The sequence below is a fragment of the Trichoderma reesei genome (genome assembly GCF_000167675.1).
Source record: "Trichoderma reesei QM6a unplaced genomic scaffold TRIREscaffold_25, whole genome shotgun sequence".
NCBI lineage: Eukaryota > Fungi > Ascomycota > Sordariomycetes > Hypocreales > Hypocreaceae > Trichoderma > Trichoderma reesei.
In genome coordinates, this window is record NW_006711172.1 from 207,855 (window position 1) to 226,466 (window position 18,612).

The 18,612-nt window shown below is 53.8% G+C and overlaps 5 protein-coding genes across 5 annotated transcripts; 2 read left to right on the plus strand and 3 right to left on the minus strand.

Moving 5' to 3' along the window:
* Nucleotides 1–760: 760 nt before the first annotated feature.
* On the plus strand, nt 761–2,062 carry TRIREDRAFT_68660 (uncharacterized protein; the record flags this gene model as incomplete). The annotated part of the gene is made up of 2 exons (XM_006968666.1): nt 761–1,251; nt 1,303–2,062. 2 exons carry the CDS (start codon nt 761–763, stop codon nt 2,060–2,062), a joined length of 1,251 nt encoding a protein of 416 aa, XP_006968728.1.
* A 3,098-nt stretch (nt 2,063–5,160) lies between these two features.
* TRIREDRAFT_68588 (uncharacterized protein) lies at nt 5,161–5,973 on the plus strand (the record flags this gene model as incomplete). The annotated part of the gene is made up of 2 exons (XM_006968667.1): nt 5,161–5,381; nt 5,520–5,973. 2 exons carry the CDS (start codon nt 5,161–5,163, stop codon nt 5,971–5,973), a joined length of 675 nt encoding a protein of 224 aa, XP_006968729.1.
* Nucleotides 5,974–6,538: 565 nt separating this feature from the next.
* On the minus strand, nt 6,539–9,043 carry TRIREDRAFT_23209 (uncharacterized protein; the record flags this gene model as incomplete). Its single annotated transcript, XM_006968629.1, has 4 exons — nt 6,539–7,303; nt 7,476–8,535; nt 8,612–8,667; nt 8,758–9,043. The coding sequence occupies 4 exons, from the start codon at nt 9,041–9,043 to the stop codon at nt 6,693–6,695; spliced, it is 2,013 nt and encodes a 670-aa protein (XP_006968691.1). The 3' UTR covers nt 6,539–6,692.
* Nucleotides 9,044–10,281: 1,238 nt separating this feature from the next.
* TRIREDRAFT_123702 (transporter) lies at nt 10,282–12,280 on the minus strand. The gene is made up of 3 exons (XM_006968727.1): nt 11,945–12,280; nt 10,580–11,863; nt 10,282–10,503 (listed from the first exon to the last, which is right to left on the minus strand). Exons 1-3 carry the CDS (start codon nt 12,095–12,097, stop codon nt 10,375–10,377), a joined length of 1,566 nt encoding a protein of 521 aa, XP_006968789.1. The 5' UTR covers nt 12,098–12,280; the 3' UTR covers nt 10,282–10,374.
* Nucleotides 12,281–15,047: 2,767 nt separating this feature from the next.
* On the minus strand, nt 15,048–17,981 carry TRIREDRAFT_111245 (polysaccharide lyase family 8; the record flags this gene model as incomplete). Its single annotated transcript, XM_006968728.2, has 9 exons — nt 15,048–15,071; nt 15,203–16,546; nt 16,606–16,755; nt 16,808–16,903; nt 16,962–17,060; nt 17,119–17,292; nt 17,359–17,401; nt 17,469–17,664; nt 17,759–17,981. 9 exons carry the CDS (start codon nt 17,979–17,981, stop codon nt 15,048–15,050), a joined length of 2,349 nt encoding a protein of 782 aa, XP_006968790.1.
* Between the last annotated feature and the right edge of the window lie 631 nt (nt 17,982–18,612).

An 18,612-nucleotide genomic window follows, 5' to 3' on the forward strand; every position in this document is an offset into this window, starting at 1 on the left:
TATAGCGGGTATTTGAGAGGCGAAAAGCTCCGTGACAGCCACGGAGAATGCAACGGTTTGGCCGTCATGCCATCTCAGTATTGTTCATACAATGCCTTGTACTCGGGATAGGATGGTGAGCCAGTGAGTGCCTCGGCGTGGACATGGCTTTTGCCGCACAAAGAAGACGGGGCGATGCAAGTAGAGCTAGATGTTGAACAGCTTGATACCTTCATCTTCGTCTCATATTCTTCTTTCATATTCTCTATTTTTCTTTTCTTTTTACTTCTTTTTATTTTTCTTCTTTTCCTTCTTCTTTGATTCGGCGAAGCAGCTTCTTCAACTTGTAAGAAGAGCAAGGGGCATTGCCCGAGCTGACGTTGGCAGACAAACATCGCCATGAGGCTCAACATCGAGGTCAATGACTAGCAGAGAATGTTAGCAAGATGCTCTCGAGTAAAGTAAAACAATTCTTTTTCCTTCTTTTGTTTATTTTCTTTCCCATCTCTTTCTAAACTCGCTGTCCATCATGTCGGAGTAGAACGCATTGCCAAGTATAGCTACAGGTGATTGATTAGTCATCACATCAAAGAGAGTGTCAACACTTGGGTCTTCTTTGAGCATGAGTGAACGACTTCAAACCTTGTTCATCTCACAAAACACTCCGCCTTGTTCCCTCAGTGGCTGGTCAGCGCGTTGATTCTTTAAGCCAAACATCCTCAGAAATCAGTCTTTGTTCAGTGTCTTTAGCATTTTTTCCCACTGAAACGCGCTCTGAAACATGGCGCGCCAAAAGGCTCAGACTTCGGCTCAACGACAACACAAGGCATCTCAGCGAGAGCCAGCAAACCAGCGGCATCAAAGCGCCGAACCCGAAGAGATGGCCGTCCCGCAGTTCTTCAACACCACCTTTTCGACTCACCGCGTGTCTCCGCTCTACATCGGCACACAGAAGCTGGACCAGGCTCGCCTTGACCGACTTGCTCACCGGCTGCGCGACACGCTGGTTGGCGATGTCGTCCGCGGCGTTCAGATCGGGCTCGAGGCCACAGACACGCCAATGGGACAGGTCGGGCCGCTCAGGGCAGTGACTTTTCGCTGGTTTCGGGCAACAGATGTCCTCGGTGATAGGACTTCAGAGCGCGGCGACGGGCTGTCGGATGAGCAGAACAAGGGGCTGTGGATCGAGATGCGGCATGAGAACGCAGCCTACGTCGCGCTTTTGTTGCCCGGACTGTCACAGTCACAAGAAGGATCCAACAAGGGAACCGCGTCTTCGTGGAGCATGAGCCTTGATCAGCCTGACATTGGCGAGGCAGACAGCAGCCAGTTTCTTCACTTGCCTCTGCTGCTCCTTCGAATGCCCCAGCCTCTCAAGGCAGTCATTGGCGAATGGCTGTCGACGACATTCGACTGTCGCGTCACCAAGCTCAGCCTTGGTACTCGAACACTGGTCAATGTTCTCGAGAGCTGGATTCAAGAAACTGGGCTTTCCCGAACGGACTCGGATCTCGTTTTGACTCTGGCATTCAACGCTCCAGTGACAGACAAAGGCCGAGAAGCTGTACTCCCTTCAAGCGGAGATGCTTGTGGCGATGACGGAGACGAGATCGAGGTGACCGAGCCCGGATTGAGGAGCATGGAAATCAGCATTTCGGCATCGGATCTGAGGCGCTTCCTACGAGCCGGAAAGACTTTGCACAAGTCCAAGCGGGCAGCTTCGAATACGGCTTCGAGTGTGTCTTCGAACAAAGCATCATGGGAGCATGATGACAGAGAACGACGCAGGCTAGCTGGCCCACACATTGACGATGGGTGGGGATGGCTGAAGAACAACGACGGACCCGCGTATCCCCTGATGGAAGCTGTGGCACATCATCTAGACCACCACATGGCCTTGAATCTGTTCCATCCGGGCGTGCGAGTCACCCAGGTCTCATGCGGCGGCTTCGTCCTCTCGCAGTCTCGGATCAAGATTGTCAAACCGGGGGACGTAACCGAGGATCTATCCAAGGCGGCCTGGATGTTCGTTACGCTCCTGGGAGAGAGACTCCAGAGTGATGGATTGTCATTGGTGACGTGATTCGCAGGTTGATCACTACAGTCTGAAGCCAATCTTTGTCAGTAACACCCTGACTATCCGTCGGCACGTATCAAGCTTTGAGATTCAAACTATCATTGCCACAGAACACGCCAAAGTATCCGTCGGGTCAACCACAAAGCTACCTACTTAACCACACTACCCAAGCCAGACGTTGCTGCCTATTCAAGGACGCCTAGTACTTTCGAAGACCTGGGCTCAAGGGACATCGAACTCTTCGAATAGGGTTCGAAGCGGCGAGTAAGGCGAGCCGCTCAAGTAGATGCCGGTGATGCTACATCTCGGTGGGTCGTGCCTTGGTACAACCACCTCAACGAGAGCTCAGCGTCGAAGGTGTTGCGTCTGATTCGGCCAAATATCATGGTGGTTTTATGAGTTCATCACGATGTTGCTGGGGGGGTTGGCAGGGTGGATGCCGGCTTGGAAATCAAGGGAGGGGGATTGGTCTATGTAGTGTTGGATCACGGCTTTTGGGTGCACGACGTTGAAGATTGCACGGCGAATTCCGGGCCTCCAACTCGTGAGCCAAATCTCGTTCTAGTACTACCAGAAGCAGTACGAAGAGGTGACTCGATGCTGCTGCGAGTATGACTGAATTCGAGCTGCATCCCGAGCTGCATTGCGGACTATTCTCTCGACAATTGGCCGAAAGGTACCCGTGATTGTGTGCTCGAGTTCGGCCGAATCCCGTAGCTCAGCCTCGCCGTTGTCCAAAGTGCTCCAGGATGGCCCGCCTTCAGCTGATGGTGTGTTACATCGATGCTCCTCGGCTGCATGCCGCTTATGACTGAAACCGGGCCAGATTGATTACCCTGTTGCACCGAATTCGAGAGGGTAGATTGAGAGGAGACGATGAGGTTGTCACTGCTGCTGGATGTGAGGTCTCAACTCCCTTTGTCCCTTTCCAAGCTGGTCAGAAGATGCGTGTCGAGTAAGCGCATATAGTTTCGTAGTTCGATGAAGAAGGAATAGGTAGGATTGAATCAACGGCTAAACGCTTGTGCACTCGTGGTCGCGTTGGTGATGAAAGCATGGGGGGAGAAACACCATGGAATCTACGCAACAAATTCTCACGATATCCATCATCTGTAGTTGCGGAAAGAGCCAGCGTCTCGTCTCGCCTTCCTGCATGCAATGCCAAGATGTTCCAGGCCAGCGGCCAAGACGCCAAGGCGGGAGGCCAAGCCTCTACTGGTGAATCCCGCGGATCCCGTTGGTCCTCGTCCTTGCCCGCCAAGACCCCAGATTCACTGCTGAGGAACGACCCAGCGATCGCACCTGCCAGATCCAGGGTCTCGGACCTTTGGTAGCTTCACCATCTTTGGATGTACTAGGTAGTATGTAAGGTACCTAGGTAAGGCAGATACTCCAAGGATTTCTCGTTCCTCTCGCACGTCAGCTACTGAAGATGGCTTCATTCATTCAGCACGAGCATGTCCGTCAAGTCCCTGCTCGCTCCGAATGCCACCGCGTCGCCACTCGGAGCTGCCGCACGACCCGTCTTTATCTGTAGAACGTCCTTATCGACTTTACCGCAACGCATCGACGGGCCAGAGGGTGAAATGGCGGCATGAAGGCAGACAGAGCTGGACGGAAATACGGCATCACAGCTTCCTCTGATAGGCCCAGCCCGGTCAGATCACCCCCAGTCCGGTCGCAGAGCCGCGCGAGAAGCCGCACAGTCCCAACGTCCGGCAAGAGGAGCAAAGATGCAGAGAATCAACGAGAATCTTGGTGCTGAAGAATTTCACGATACGAAATACGGAGACCGATGGGCCAAGCCTAATTTCTATTGCTTCGTATTGCCTGTTGCCTGCACTATTTCCATCTCGTCCTACGTGCGCCGGTATCTAATCAACGTCTTTCTGTCAAGTGCTCTTCTCTTCTCTTGTCACCGCAAGACGCGATCCGACTGAAGCGACAGTTTCCGTACACAGACATATCGCATCCTTGCACGGAGCCAATCGAGATACGCTTGAACCGTGTGTCGGACAAGATGGAGCACAGGGAGTGATGCCCAAGAAAGGAGAGCCACCCAGACGGCCGACCAGGGTCGCTCGCGTGGGCACACTCTGATGGTGCAGAGCGGCTGCAGCTTGCGGGCTACTAGCACAGAGCTGCTGGCATGGGTGGCGGCCGACGCCAGGCCCTCTCCGCACATCGCTGCCTCGTCTCATCTCACCTCAGGCCGGATGCTGGAACCGAAGACGCCCATCGAGCTCGAGCTCCTGCTCCTTTGCCGACTGATTCAGGACCAACGACTAACGTGACACTAGACGACCGAGCCAATGGCTGGTCTCGTTGATGACAGTGGCAGCCAGTCTCGTGCCTCGAAAAGATTCCTCCTCATGGGAGGGAAGTGCCGTGGCCAGACTTGGGAGTGCGGAGTGCCATTAGCATATCGTTTCTCGAGACCGGAGTTTTGGACAAGCCCCAATCGGCTCCGGCGCAAAGACGCGCCACGAAGCTGTCAGATCTGCCACCGGGCTCTCTGCTCTCTTCGAGCTCGCGCCATTGTCGACAGGCCAGCGGTCCGTAATTCCATGCTACTACCACCACCGCGGCTCTCAACCCATGGACAAAGTGTGCACCAACAGAGTCGAATTGTGTCGTCTCGACCCACCCCGGCACTGCTGCAGTCGGCTACACGGCTCGGTCCAACACTAGGACCCTTGCTCTGAAAGCTTCCAAGGCAAGAAATATTTAATTTACTCGGTGCTAGTTGCTCGAACTACCAGGCGATCTGCTGTCAACTGCCATGCTAATATAAACCAAGCGAGCCCCGGTCAGCCCGCCATTCACTCCCACCCTTCCTCGCCGTGGCTCGAGAATCATGCTGCTTGTTCGATATAAATAAAGCTGGGCCCGCTGCCATAGCGAGAGCTGGACGTTGGGACAGAACTTTGCAGGCCCTGGGCCATCATAATCATCGTGGCCTCTCTATTCGCCGCCCATACCGACGGGTCGAGCATCGCCACTGAGACGAAGAAGCTACCTATACCAAGTGCACGCCACAACCCGATCGCAAATTACAGACAATCAACAGAGCGAGGCCCGGCGGCATTACAAACATCGTCACCATGAAGGTCCTTGTATTTGGCGTGACTGGCAATGCCGGCAAAGAGATTGTCAACCACTGCTTTGCAGACGAGCGCATCACCAAGGTCGCCATCGTAACGAGGAAAGCGGTATCAATCGACATTGAAAGTCACCCCAAGGCCGAGGTCGTCATGCATCAGGATTTTTCCCAATATCCCGAGGACATGATGCGCCGGTTTGAAGGGGCCGAAGCATGCTTATGGTAAGGACGACTCCTGGTCCTGGCATATAGGGGGGGTGGCGACAGAGGAATGGCAACACACGAACAACGGGCTTACGCTTGATATGGGTGTTGCCTGTCTGACTACTTGGCAGCTTCTCGCTGACGTAGACATCACAGGGCGATTGGCGGAAGGGTGAACCAGTTCAACAACGACAAGGAGCTGTGCCGCAAAGTGGGCGTTGAGTTTACGCTGGCGGCTGCGAATGCAATGTTGAAATACCTTGCCGACAAGGTTCCCCAGGGCAAGAAGTTCCGCTTCGTCTTCTGCAGCGGCAAGTACTCGGAGTGGAATCAGAAGAGGCCTCTTCTCTTCTTGGCCGACTCGCGCCGTATCAAGGGGGAGGTCGAGAAGGGATTGTGCGAAATCGCCGACGAAAACGCCGACAAGTTCGAGACGTGGATCTTACGGCCATCCGGCTTCATCGAACCCAACGCCCCCTTGTCCAAGAGGCTCGTCGGCAGCCTCTACGGCGCCATCACGACCACTCAAGTCGGCAAAGCAATGGTCAAGGTGGCTTGTGAGGGGTGGAAGGACAGGATCATTGAGAATGATGTGCTTCTCAAGATGTAATTCGGTGGTGCTGCCTTTTGTTGTTCTTTTAGACCAAATTTTGTGCAGCCGCGCAGAAGCAGCATATGCTTTGAGATACCCATTTGCCATGAGGAGGAGGATTTCAGACCGAGTTATTCTTACATATTTTGTTTTGTTTAACGTCTTTTTGGATGACATTTTGAGATGAGTAGCGACGGGCGTTTGACGGATAAAAGTAGGAGGTGGGATAAATGCCGGGCATGTGGTGGCAATCATCAGCCGGCATATCCCTCTGACGCGTTACACGTTTGTCCTTTTACCTCGAAGTATTTGTCTAGTGACAGTCGATTACCACCTAGAATATGAGATGGCCCTGTTGAGGAAGCCCCGGAGAAAAGGGGTGAGATGATTGTGCTGATGAACTTGGAGTGCCGCAGTAGTGAATCCGATGCTGTACCTGATGGGTATGGGAACGGGAGAAAGGGGGGTGGGTTCGAGGGTCCCACGGAACAATGTCATGTTCTTTCATATCGAAGCTTTACAAAAATGCAATGACTGCGGATGAGTCTACCTATACAAGAAACAAAAGACGTCAAGTGTATATAGTCCCAGACATATATATATATATATATATACCTGCGCGTATCGACCGGTTTACCCAAGCAGAAACCCACGCGTTGCAGGCAGTGATCCCGTCCGACTCCTTTTACTCTTTTCCTGTCCATGTGCAGGACATGCAAACTGATGAGAAGCTTCTTCTATGCCTCCACAATCTTGATGCGTCCCTCGAGCACCGGCGCAATCACCCTCGTCCAGTCCACCGCACACTCGGCCTCCTTCAAGGGATCGCCGCAAACCCCAGCCTTGATGCCCGCCCTGCGCGCCCAGCGACCCCAAAACTTTCTCATGAGCAATATGTCGAGGTCAATCTGGCTATCCGAATCGCTCCCCGACTGATCACTACTACTGCTGCTGCTGTTACTGCTCTCCGCCGCCGTCGGATCAAAATGATGGTCGTCGTCGTCGTCATTGTGCGGCTTCTTGCTGTACCCAAGCCGCCTCCGCAAAAACTTGCGCCACGGCTCCGATTCCACAACGGCGCCCTTGTCCTGCTGGAGATCGCGCCGGACGGCATCGCCATTGCTGTTGCTGTTGTTGTTGCTGCTGCGCACCTCGGAGGGCAGGTGTGTGTGGTTGCAGTCGTTGACGATGCTGGTCCAGTTGGCGGACAGCTTCTTCCACTGGCCGACGGTGCGGAGGGCCATGAAGTATTGGCGCAGCATGGTGGAGATGAGGATGCCGGCCTCTTCGTCGACGATTTCCTCGGCTTGGCCGCCTTCGGACTTGACGAGGAGGCTTGTGAAGCCGTCTGTTTGGATTTGTGCCGCTTGTCAGCTCATAGCCCAGCCTGATGATGAATGATGATGATGATGATGATGATGATGATGATGATGATGATGATGATGATGATGATGATGATGATGGAATATTCAAGGGGTGGGTTTGCTAAAGGAAAAAGAGGAAGAAAAAGGAAAACGTACCCTTTCCACGACCCATGTAGCCTCTCGTCGCAAGAGTATAGTCCTTTTCAGGCTCATACGTCTTGCCGTTGATCTTGACCGACAGGATCCTCTCGCCCGACGGCCTTGACGGATTGAACTCGTACTCGATGCCCGAAACCTGCGGGAATCTGCCCTCCAGAGCGGGATACAGCGAGACGCCATTCTCCAGCGCGTCCCAGATAGCCTGTCCCTTTACCCTGAGGAACACAACGGGGTCTTCAAAGGGGAAACAGGTCGTAATGTCCTTGATGCGGATCGCTCCCGGGGGATAAATCTGGTCTCCCCGAATGGTGCCTCCAGCCATTATCGAACAGTCGGCATTGTGGTACGACCGCATGATATCGCACACAAAGTTGCCCATGTTGGACTCCTTCAGGCGGGCCGTGACGAAGCGGGCGTCGAGCGGCATGGCGGTCCATCCAACGGGCTTGGAAAGCGACTTTTGCAGCTTGGACGTCAAGCCGTGCACCAACTCAGCAGTGGGCTTGTCCTCGGGAACCTCAGAGGTGACGTCTCTCCGCCAGAGATCAAAGTCCCAGCGCGTAGGATCGTCCCTTTTCCGCCGCGCCTCAATGTACGTGAGCTGCTTGAAGTCGGTGCCCGAGCGCAGCACATGGGTCCCGTTGCGGAAGCTGTGCGCATAGTAGTGGTCGTGGCCGCCGAGGATGATGTCAATGATGCCGTCGGTCTGGTCGGCCAGCTTGTTGTCGTTTGGCTCGCGCATGTGGCTCAGGCAGATGATGATGTCGGCGCCCTGCTCGCGCAGCTGCGGCACGAGCTCCTTGGCCACGGCGCTGGCGGACTTGTAGATGATGTTGGGCGGCAGGCTGTTGATGGTCGCGAGCCACTCGCGCTCGCCGAGGCCGATGAGCCCGATCTTGACGCCGTTGGAGGCGGTGATGATGTGCGTCCTCTTTGCGTTGCCCAGGGGCACGTCCTGGCCCAGGGCGGGATCCAGGATGTTGGCCAGCAGCCAGGGGAACTCGCACTTTTCGGCCAGGTGCTCAAACTGCTTGACGCCAAAGTCGAGATCGTGGTTCTTGTAGTTTTTTGAGTTGGGCACTCGGTCAGTCTGATGTGCCAGGGGTGATCTGGACTCGATTATCAAAACTTACTCCGACGCAAGTGGCCTGCGTCCCTATAGCGTTCAAGACAGGCACCATATGAGACCCTAGAAGATGACAACAAATCATAGCCAACAGTAAGCAAGACTCTCCCATCAACTCAAGCCTCAACAACTGAGTAGGTAAAATCTACTAACCCTTGGTCACACTGCTCTCCAAGCTGGGATTGAACGCATCGCCCGAGAAGAGCGTCACCAGCTCCGGCTGGCCGCGGTACTGCTCGCCGTCCTTGTACTGCTTGCACAGCGTCATGAACCTCGCCAGCCCGCCCACCGGCTCGGCACTCGCCTGATCGACGTGATAGACGTCGTTGTAGTGCAGGATCCGCAGGTCCGGGGCCTCGGAGGCGGCGCCGCTGCTGGCGACTCGGCCGGAGGAAAAGGTCACTTGAGGCTCGGCCGAGGGGGCCGTCTGTTCGGCCATGGCTGGGATGAGATGAGATGAGATGAGAGATGAAGGCTGGTGAGGCGGGGATGAGAGTATGTATAGATGCTGGGTTCTATGTAAGTGAGATGATTTCAATTGTCTATGTCTTCTCGCATTTATTATGAGGTCAATTGGGGGAAGGAATCTGGTCGTGTCACCGCCTCGGTCAGCTCGAGGCCTGCAGGTCCGAGTTTCAACCCAATGCCTGTGCTTGGTGTTCCGAGGCTCACGTGATGATGCTTCATGCAAAGCTGGATGAACCTTTTTCACTTCAGTCGTGACTTATGAAGACGCAGCATTTGCCATGAGCAGAATACGATACTAGATGACTGGATGGTTACATCATGCTCGTGTTTCAAAGGGGGCTTCCTATGGGTATTTCACAGCATGGCATGATTCCGTTCCAGGTACTCGTATGTAGTATCCGCGTTTCCCCTTTCCTAGCCGCCTCAACTCGGCTCCAATTGTCTTTTTTTTGGTCCCCTGATGAATCAAAGATCTCCAACCAGGGCCACCGTTTAGAGTAGCCAATCGGCAGCCTCATATTGACAAGCCTCATCACTCAGTACATACTACAATGTATGAATGACAGCAAACCAAACGATCAAGATTTGACTGCACATACATAGCAGTACTTTCACGGAACAACGGCAAATGTCTCTGTAACCAACATCTGTGAGAAACGGCAAAAAGAACAATCACTCCGATACTGGGAATCGAACCCAGGGCTGCTCGGCACTCGTTGGATGAGAGCGAGCGATGTTAGCCACTACACCATATCGGATGTTGAGATGCTGACTAAGGTGTCAAGCTCTATCATAGAGCCTCTCAGGGGCGAAGAGGCCCCAAAAAAACACACTTCGAGAGAAGGAGCAAAAAAGAGAGAGTCAGAAAAATAAAACTCCGATACTGGGAATCGAACCCAGGGCTGCTCGGTTCAGTAATGAGAGCGAGCGATGTTAGCCACTACACCATATCGGATATTGGATCTTGTTGACGATGAGACCCTGGCAAATGGTACATGAGGGCATCATGCATTGCCATCGACGAGATATCTCAACTCTGAACTCTTGTAGAGAGAATGATGGCGCTTTTCACGAGACCTTCTGGGATCCTTTCAACACCAAGGTAATACTCCAAGTGGGCTTTCAGTTGTGCCAAACGCAACATAACCATGCATCATAGAAACTGCCTCGCCCAGGGTATCACTTCTCTCCTCGCTCCTCCTTCACACACAAGGCTTACAACTAACACCCACACTTGTTTTGGTATCTATATACAAGCACTCTATCCAACATTTTGCCCCCCTTGACTTTTCATGTAAGCTTCTACAGAGCCGCCTTGCCTCTTGATTCAAACGGCAGGAAAAGGGTGAGAATGCCGGCTGCGATGAACAGCGCACCGCTCGTGTACACTGGCGCAGACGTCTCGAGGTTGGCAAACATGGCGATAATCGGCTGTCACAACCAGTTAGAAACTCATGCTTCATCCTGTTCAAAGAGGAGTCAAAAGTCAAGATCGGGGAACACTTACAGCCATGATACCAAAGATGCGGTTGGCAGTAGCAGCAATGGCATTGCCGGTACCTCGCTGAGGCGTCGGGAAGATCTCAGGGGTATATCCATAGAGCACAGCGTACATGACGTTGCTGCAAAAGTTGTACGCGCAGTTCCATCCGAGGAGCGATTCGCTGCTCTTCGCAGTCGTGGAGCAGTACAAAAAGACACCCGTCAAAGCCGCAGACAGAGCGAGCGTTCCCTTGCGCCCAATCCTGGGCAGCTCGACGAGCAGGCCTCCAATAAGAGCTCCGGGAACACCAAGCACGGCAATGATCAGGCTGTTGCGGTATGTGAGGTACGTGCTTCCATCGCCGAAATCGACACCCTTGTTGGCCTGGATAAAGGGCAAAAAGGCATTGTACAGCGGGAACCCGAGGCCGATGAGAGCCCAAATGGCGGCGATGAGGCCGGTGGACAGTCCGAGCTTGAAGGTGGAAAACAGAGCCTTGACGTGCGTCGTGTCAATCTGCTCGACCAAGTGTCTCTTGACAGCAGTGGAAAGGTCCGTCTGGGCGACGTAGCCCTCGGGTTCGCAAGCCTTGAGGTCTTCAATGGTCAGGGAGCTCGTCTTGCCGTTGCGCCTGGCAACCTCGTGCACAACGCGCACGGCGTCCTCATCCAGGCCTTTGCCCATCAGGTACTTTGGCGATTCGTACAGAGAGAAGAGCAGGAATCGAGCCAGGAACATGAGCAGCGTCAGTCCGCCCATGGCGATCAGGAAGTAGCGCCAGCCCATGTTGTTGTGCTTGAGGCAGGGCTTCTCGTCTTGCGCACACGTCAGGTTGCCCAGCAGAGGCCAAGCCACCAGGTTGGCGACGACCTGGGCGACGGCCCAGTCAACGGACAGGATCGTCAGCAGATACTGGTGCGTCTGGGGCAGGAACTCGAGGAAGATGGCCGAGTCGACGGGCAGGTTGCCGCCCACGCCAAAGGACCAGAAGCAGTCGAAGATGCCAATGGCCGCAAAGTTGGGCGCCCCGGCAGCCACCAAGCCCCAGAGAGCAGTCAGGCCCAGCGTGAAGTTGAAGGCAATCTTGCGGCCAAAGATGTCGCATCCGAAGCCCCAGAAGACGGCACCGGCCAGGAGGCCAATGTTCTGGGCGAGCGTCAAGAGCGGCGGGCGGTTGGGGGAGAACTCGTTGTTGACGGGCGTGAAGATGAGCGACGTCACAATGGGCCACAGGTTATCCGAGGCCCAGCCAAAGCCGACGACGGCAAAGAGCTGCCATTGGTACCATCCCATGCCGATGTCTTGGATCTGGATCCATTGCCATCGCCGTGTCAGTTTGGTTGACAAACAAGTAGTAGTGCGGCATGCCTAAGGAGAGATGGGACTTACAGCACGATTCAGCACCCTGGCCTTTGCCTCGTACACGGGATCGAGGGCGCCCTTGGGAATGACATCGTCGTCGCTGCTGCTGGCCGAGATACTATTCGTCTCGACGGGATCCGGGGCCGACGCCTTTTTGCTGTCGTCCGTCGAAGCAGCCATGGCAGCGGTCGTGGCACCAGAATATACTTGGTAAAGATGAGAGTGTAGATCAACTCAAGCAGGGAATACCTGCCGTATAAATAAGGACGGGCCTGCAGTGCAGTCCGCACAAAGACAAGCCTCAACTCTAAAGAACGGGGGAGACAGGAAGCTGGTGATAAAGAAGGATAACACCAACAGCAACAACAATAACAACAACAAGAGTCGCAGCACGGAGTGTCGCTCTGCTAATATCGATCAAGAAGCAAAAATAAAAACGCGACGGAGCGAAGATTATGTACGCGGGCAGAGGATCCGCGCAATGTAACCTCAGCACACGATCAAAGCAAGATGGTGGTGCTGCTTCAGCAACTTCAGCAGCCCGGACACAGCTGATGCTACCTACTATCCTGTCTGTCGTACATGACGCTAGGCTTCTATCACCCTCCCTTGGATGCCTTGATCTCGCAGACGCTAAATAAAAGACGCGGCCGAGAATGGATCCCGGTGACAATACGGCGGGCTCCTCCAGCCGGAAAAGTCTCTGCACATGCACCTGTTTGTTCTCTTTTCTCGTGTCTCCAAGGTCAAGGTCAAGGGTCTCACCGGCTGCTGTTGACAATACCAAAGACAAAGTGATGGTCTGGATTTTATTACAGAATGTCAGTCCTCCCAACTTCGAAAAAGGCAGCTGAGCTGGGATTGTCACTGGCTGATGACGATGGCGCAATATCGTGCAGCTCTTGGTGATTGCCCCGGGCACGAATCACGATACAGATGCCCGTGCAGGGACCACCGAGGAGGGAAAGGCGTCCCAGGGCTGTCTGTCTGTTGGTGGATGGGATCGGCAGCTTCTTGGGGGGGCAGCTTCGGTGGCTTGCGGGAGAGTTGGGGGGGGAGGAAGCAGGCGAGGCGTCGGCCAGGCCGTGCTTTCAGCAGGGGACGGACTCGTATGTATTTGCAAGTAATAGTTCAACAAGTCAGAGTAAGGCAAGGCAAGGCAAGGTAAGGTATGCTTGATGAGGAGGGGGAGAAGGCTCAGCTCGTGGGGTTTGTGCAAGCAGAGGAGACAACACAAGTCTAGCAAAGCTGTTGGAAGCTGGGGAGGAGGACGGGATGCATGTGATTGTCCCGAAAGGTACGAGGAGAGCAGCGTACGAATAAGGACTTTGATTGTTGTACTCTTAGATTACCACTGGACAGGACACCTACCTATAGGTACCTCTTTGCACGTATGTACCTACACTCTCCATGGCTGCTACTCGCCCAACGTAACAATTCATCATCATCATCATCATCATCATCATCATCATCATCATCACAAGTCGCCGGCAGTACTTGTACCTTCTGTGCTCCTCCAGCAGGCGCGGGACCTTGCCGTGAGCGCTGATGCCGCCCCGTCGCAGATCGCCAGGGCCCCGGAAGTCGAGAATCTTACAGGTACAACATGGACCATAGTAGTACGTGCGTGCGTGCAGAAGTGAGCCCCATACCCTAGATGCCTGCACTCAAAAAGCACTACCCAATATCAAACGCGGACCCTGCTTTTCTGATTTCTCATGTCGTTACGTCTGGACATCATTCACCTTCCTCTACGGACCAAGGTATCCGCCTCTCAGGTCAATTTTTGATGTACTCTTGTGATGATACACAAGGCGACCAGACGAGGCCTTGACCATCATCACCGGAGTTGCCGCGCCAAGGAATGAGAAGAATGGGGGGCACAACTACCTACATACATGTATTCTGCACGAAGCAGCTCTTCCAAAAATTCTCAAAGCTTCCCTTTTACGCCCGCAATTGACGTAGCATGAAATGAACAGTAGGCGACGTGAAAACCCATTTAAAATGTCACCGAAAGTGGCCAAGAGAAAAAAGGCCAACCAAATAGTGTAGGTAGGTAGGTAGGTAGAAAGCGGAAAGTTGTGGCGTTGTGGCTCTTGAGCCGGTGTGCTCTCGGCCGCCTCCTGGTGACCGGATTCGGCCGCGATTTGGAAGCCGAGTTTTCAATTGACTTTTCTGATTGGAAGAAGGACTCCGATCTGACCGAGAAATTGTTGTTGCATCCCTTCTAGGCCTTCTAGGGCGTGTCTTGCTCTATAATCGAAGTGATGTGTTGTGTGTGGTATGGAGTGGCGGGGGGGATAACGACCTATTCGTTGTGACGACGAGGACACGGGCTTGCTTCGCGTTAGTTGTGAATACTTACGATGATGACATGGATACAGAATGCGTTTGGAGGTACCATTTGAGTGCTTATACATCTGTACTACCTATCCCAAGAGCCATCGAATGTAGGTAGGCTATTAGTTCAGTCTGGCTACCTTGACATTGCCTAACAGCGTCTCGGGATAATATCAACTACGCTTCAAGATAGTAAGTAGATCCGGAGAGAATGACTGATGCCTCTGATATTATTATTACTACTCCATCCATACGAGTATCAATGCAGTGCTCTCACGGCCCGTCTGAGCCGCTGCATCAACACAACTCCACTACGCATGTATTGTCGATCCATGTCCACCGTCGCCTCGACAGCCTAGCGCATCACGCAATTGCGACTTTCATGCCATAACAGGACAGTCGTTTGGCGTCTCGATGAACGTTGGGCCACTACTTGTATTACCTATCCTTCAAGGGCCACGCCAAGGTAGGTTCCCATACGGCATATGCACTATCAATACATACCTAACTAGTAATAATATGTGGTGGAAAGCAAAACATGGATTCAAAAGGAGAAAAAAAAAGGATGGCGTGACTGCATGGGCTTGCATGCAACAAGCCAATCGGCCAACAGACCGAGACGTGAGCACACGAGGAACTTTTCTGCGTGCGAGACAAGAATGCTTCTAGAATTCTAGCCCTGCGATGCATATGTACATGCCCATGTGTGGGCGTCTTTATAGCCTGCCTTGCCCTGACTTCGTCCTGAAGGCGGGTGCCCAGCCCATGTCACATCATCTTTACTCTTTCAGGTACCTGAATATTCCGCTCTCTGAAGGTTGACTAGGTACATTACCATCTTCTCACATTAAACATATTAGCTGTTACCGAATAACCAAGAGACCACTCTTTAAAAATCACCCCATCCCCCTAATTCAGCTCCAAAACCACCTCCCGACTCACCGACGACCCAGCCAACCCCCCCGTCGGCAACCTCACCCCAAATCCAATCGCCCCATCGCCCCTCCTCTCAATCCCCTCACTCAACTTGCCCATCTCCCTCACCTTGTGCTTCTGTCCCGAAATCTTGATCGAGTACGAAGCCGCGCCGAGCTTCTGCGTAGGATCCGCCAGCGTCACAGACAGCCGCAGGCTGCCCTTGTCCTTGCACTTCGCGCTGAGCAGATACACCGCCGGCTGATCAGAGGTAAACGTCAGCGTGCCGGCGCTCGCCCAGCCCAGGTCCTTCAGATCCAGCTCGACGGACTTGGCGCCGCCGGGCCAAAAGGCGAGACTGGCCCTGTCCTTGCCGTAGATGCCGGAGATGCCCTTCTTGGTGATAGGCGTCCAGGTCGGCTCCAAGAGCTCCTTGTTCAGCTTCTGGGAGGAAATGGACGGGAAGAAGCCGTAGGTGAACTTGTCGCCCTTGATCGTCGTGTAAGCGGAAAAGATGTCGACGGTCTCGACGCCCTGAGTCGACGTGGAAATCTCGGACCAGTTGCCGCTGCGCTTGCCCACGGACAGCGTCAGCTCGAAAGGTGTGTCGTAGGCAAGGTAGCCGTTGTTTGCGTAATAGAGCGTGTCCGTGGCAACGTGCTGTACGGCCCCCGACTTTGCAAGGGGGCCGTTCTTCACGAACGCCTTGGTCTTGGAAGACTCCGCAGCGCGATTGTCGAGCACCGTGATGACGGGGGCGTTTCCGGCGGTCGCGTTCTTCTTGATGTCGGTGGTGATGACAATGACGCCCTCGTCGACAAAGAACCACGACTTGCGATACGCCAGATTCTGCGTCAACGGATCGACGTAGTCTTCTACAGCGGCGCCGAATTTGCCGTCGCTGACAACGCCCACAAAGTCCTTCAACCCGTCATACTTTACTTGAGACGCCTGAAGTTTAGGCTGGTCAAGCAAGGTCGTCGTTCCCGGAACGAGGTTCCAGTCCCACGCCCCCATGATGTCCTTGTACTCGGTGCCCGTGACGTACGAATAGAGAGTGCCCTGGCCCATGTGATAGGCGTACGGGTTGGCCCCGTTGACGCTCTCCGAGTTGGCAGACCGGGTGGACAGCATCTTGTTCGTGAGGACAAAGTTGGGCCTGCGATGGACCATGTAGTCGCTTGCCCAGAAGCCCTTGTTGCCCGTGAGCTTCTCGGTGCCGTTGGAGAGGAGGCGCCGGATGGTGTCGTTGACGGCGTACGAGCCCGTGAAGTCGGCCACGGCGGCGGCGAGCTTGGAGACGTTGAAGTTGATGTCTGCGCTGGCCTGCAAGTCGACGGTAGGGAAGGACACGAAGCGGCCAATGGCGTTCTACCACGGTCAGTACCAGACTATTTCTGACTCTTGTTCAGAGGAGTAAGGGTGCTTACAAAGTCCCAGTGCTCGGTTTTGGTCTCAGAGTCTGTGTAGATCATCCACTCGTCGCCCTTGATGTAAGTAGACATGGCCTCTCGGGTGTCGTCGTCCGCAGCAAACGAGGTGCCAATCGCCTCTCCTTCCAGCTGAATGAAGGCATTCAACTGGATATAAAGTCAGTATGAGTCTAGAACTCAAGGCCGAGGTTCATCTTACCAAGTCCTTGCCGTAGTTGCCGTTGTACAAGAGGCCGTCATGCTGCAGAAACGTGCCGTCTCGATGGATGCCATCTGCACCAGCAGTATCCTCAAACTAGCGCACGGTCAGTTGACCGCGTCCAGCCAGATATAATTCACGAAACTGCACTCACAGTCATCACAGACATGGCTCGAGTCATGGAATCCGCCAAGATCGTGCTGTTATCCGTAAACAGGGCCAAGGTGACTGAGTTTTGCATAACCAGGACCATCTACACAACACGTACATAAGTATCACGTTCAACCAACAAAAGGGCCGTCTAGACTCACATTGGCTCCTGTCATGCGGCCACCAGTACCATAGGTGCCGTCCCTAAGAGCATACGCTCGATACGGGATACGCTCACAGCCGGCTCGCTGGGTCTCGGTAAGATTTGCGTCCTTGACGAGGAGGCATGCAGTTGAACACAGCTGAGGGATCAGAATAGCCTGATCGTACCAGTTCTATTGCATGTGTCAGCGGATATTCCATGAAGCTGCCAATCTTGATAATAGTAGATTGAAACATACCGTATTCCACAAACCAGGCGTGCCACAGGGACACCCCTTGGATCTAAGCCCACATTAGCATTGACTCCCCTTTACCAAAGCACAATGCTGCATGCACCTCGCAAACTTACGCGTCTCCTCCGTCACCCATGCAGTCAGCTGGAGTATAATCATTGCTGAACCAGTAATCCAGACCCTTCTGCACAGCAGCCAAAAGCTTCGGGTCTTTGGCCCAGCTGCTCGAAACCACAGGATTGACACCGCTCCACGCAGCCCCAAAGGTAATCAACCTGTTCCAATGCTCCTGGATCGGCCAATTGGCACGTTCTTTCACCCGCATCCGTCAGCACTCCTTCACAAAACACCCATCATCTCCCCTCCATAGGCTCAACAAGGTGTGGCTTTCCCAGGGCCAACTTACGGGCAGGACATCCAGACAGATAGTTTACATCAGACCAGGTGCCATCATCCTTTTGCGAAGACAACCACGTATCAATCTTGGCGAACCACGTAGGATCGGGAAACTGCGCGAGATCCGCAGTCCTCCGCTTCGCAAAGAGCGCGAGATCATCATCCGACGACGACGCCGCTCGCGCAACTCCCGCAGCTGCAGCCGCAAGGCTCACCAAGGAATTGACCTTCATGGTTTGTGCCCTTGTCAGTCGAATTGTCCCAAATGTCCAAGTCGAAGGCACTTGTCGCTTGTCAGGGGGGGCCAGACTAGCAGCAGCAGCAGCCTCTTGACGATTGAGACGCAAGCAAGGCCGGTTTTGGAGCTGTTGCTAGATCACGAATAATAGATCTATGCTCACAAAAGGAGATTTCCTCATTATATCCATTGCCAAAAAGGAGATCTCCTTCCCAACTCGTCCATGCTGACAGGAGCATGACTCGTCCCATTGGCGGACAAATGCTTCGTCGGCCTGATTGGCGGATATTTCGTCCATACCGAATCTCCTCAGAGTCCGGGGTAAATATGGGGACGCCCTGAAAGGCTTGTGCCTGGCGGCTGAAAGCGACATTTCCCCCGCATGTTTGAATGCAATATACAGTATTCCAGCTAGCAGACTGTAGAGACACTATCTGCGGTCTAAGATGCTTCGAAATCGAATGGAACAGCTTGCCGAGCAGGATGGAGGAGGGTCACAGAGCATCGCCAAGTTGAGGGGATCGGGAGCATTTGGCTTCTGACCATCAGCCCGCAAGGAAAATTCTACACCAATGAAAATGCCGGTTCGCTGTGGAAGCAACATCTCATGAACCAGGTTACACGAC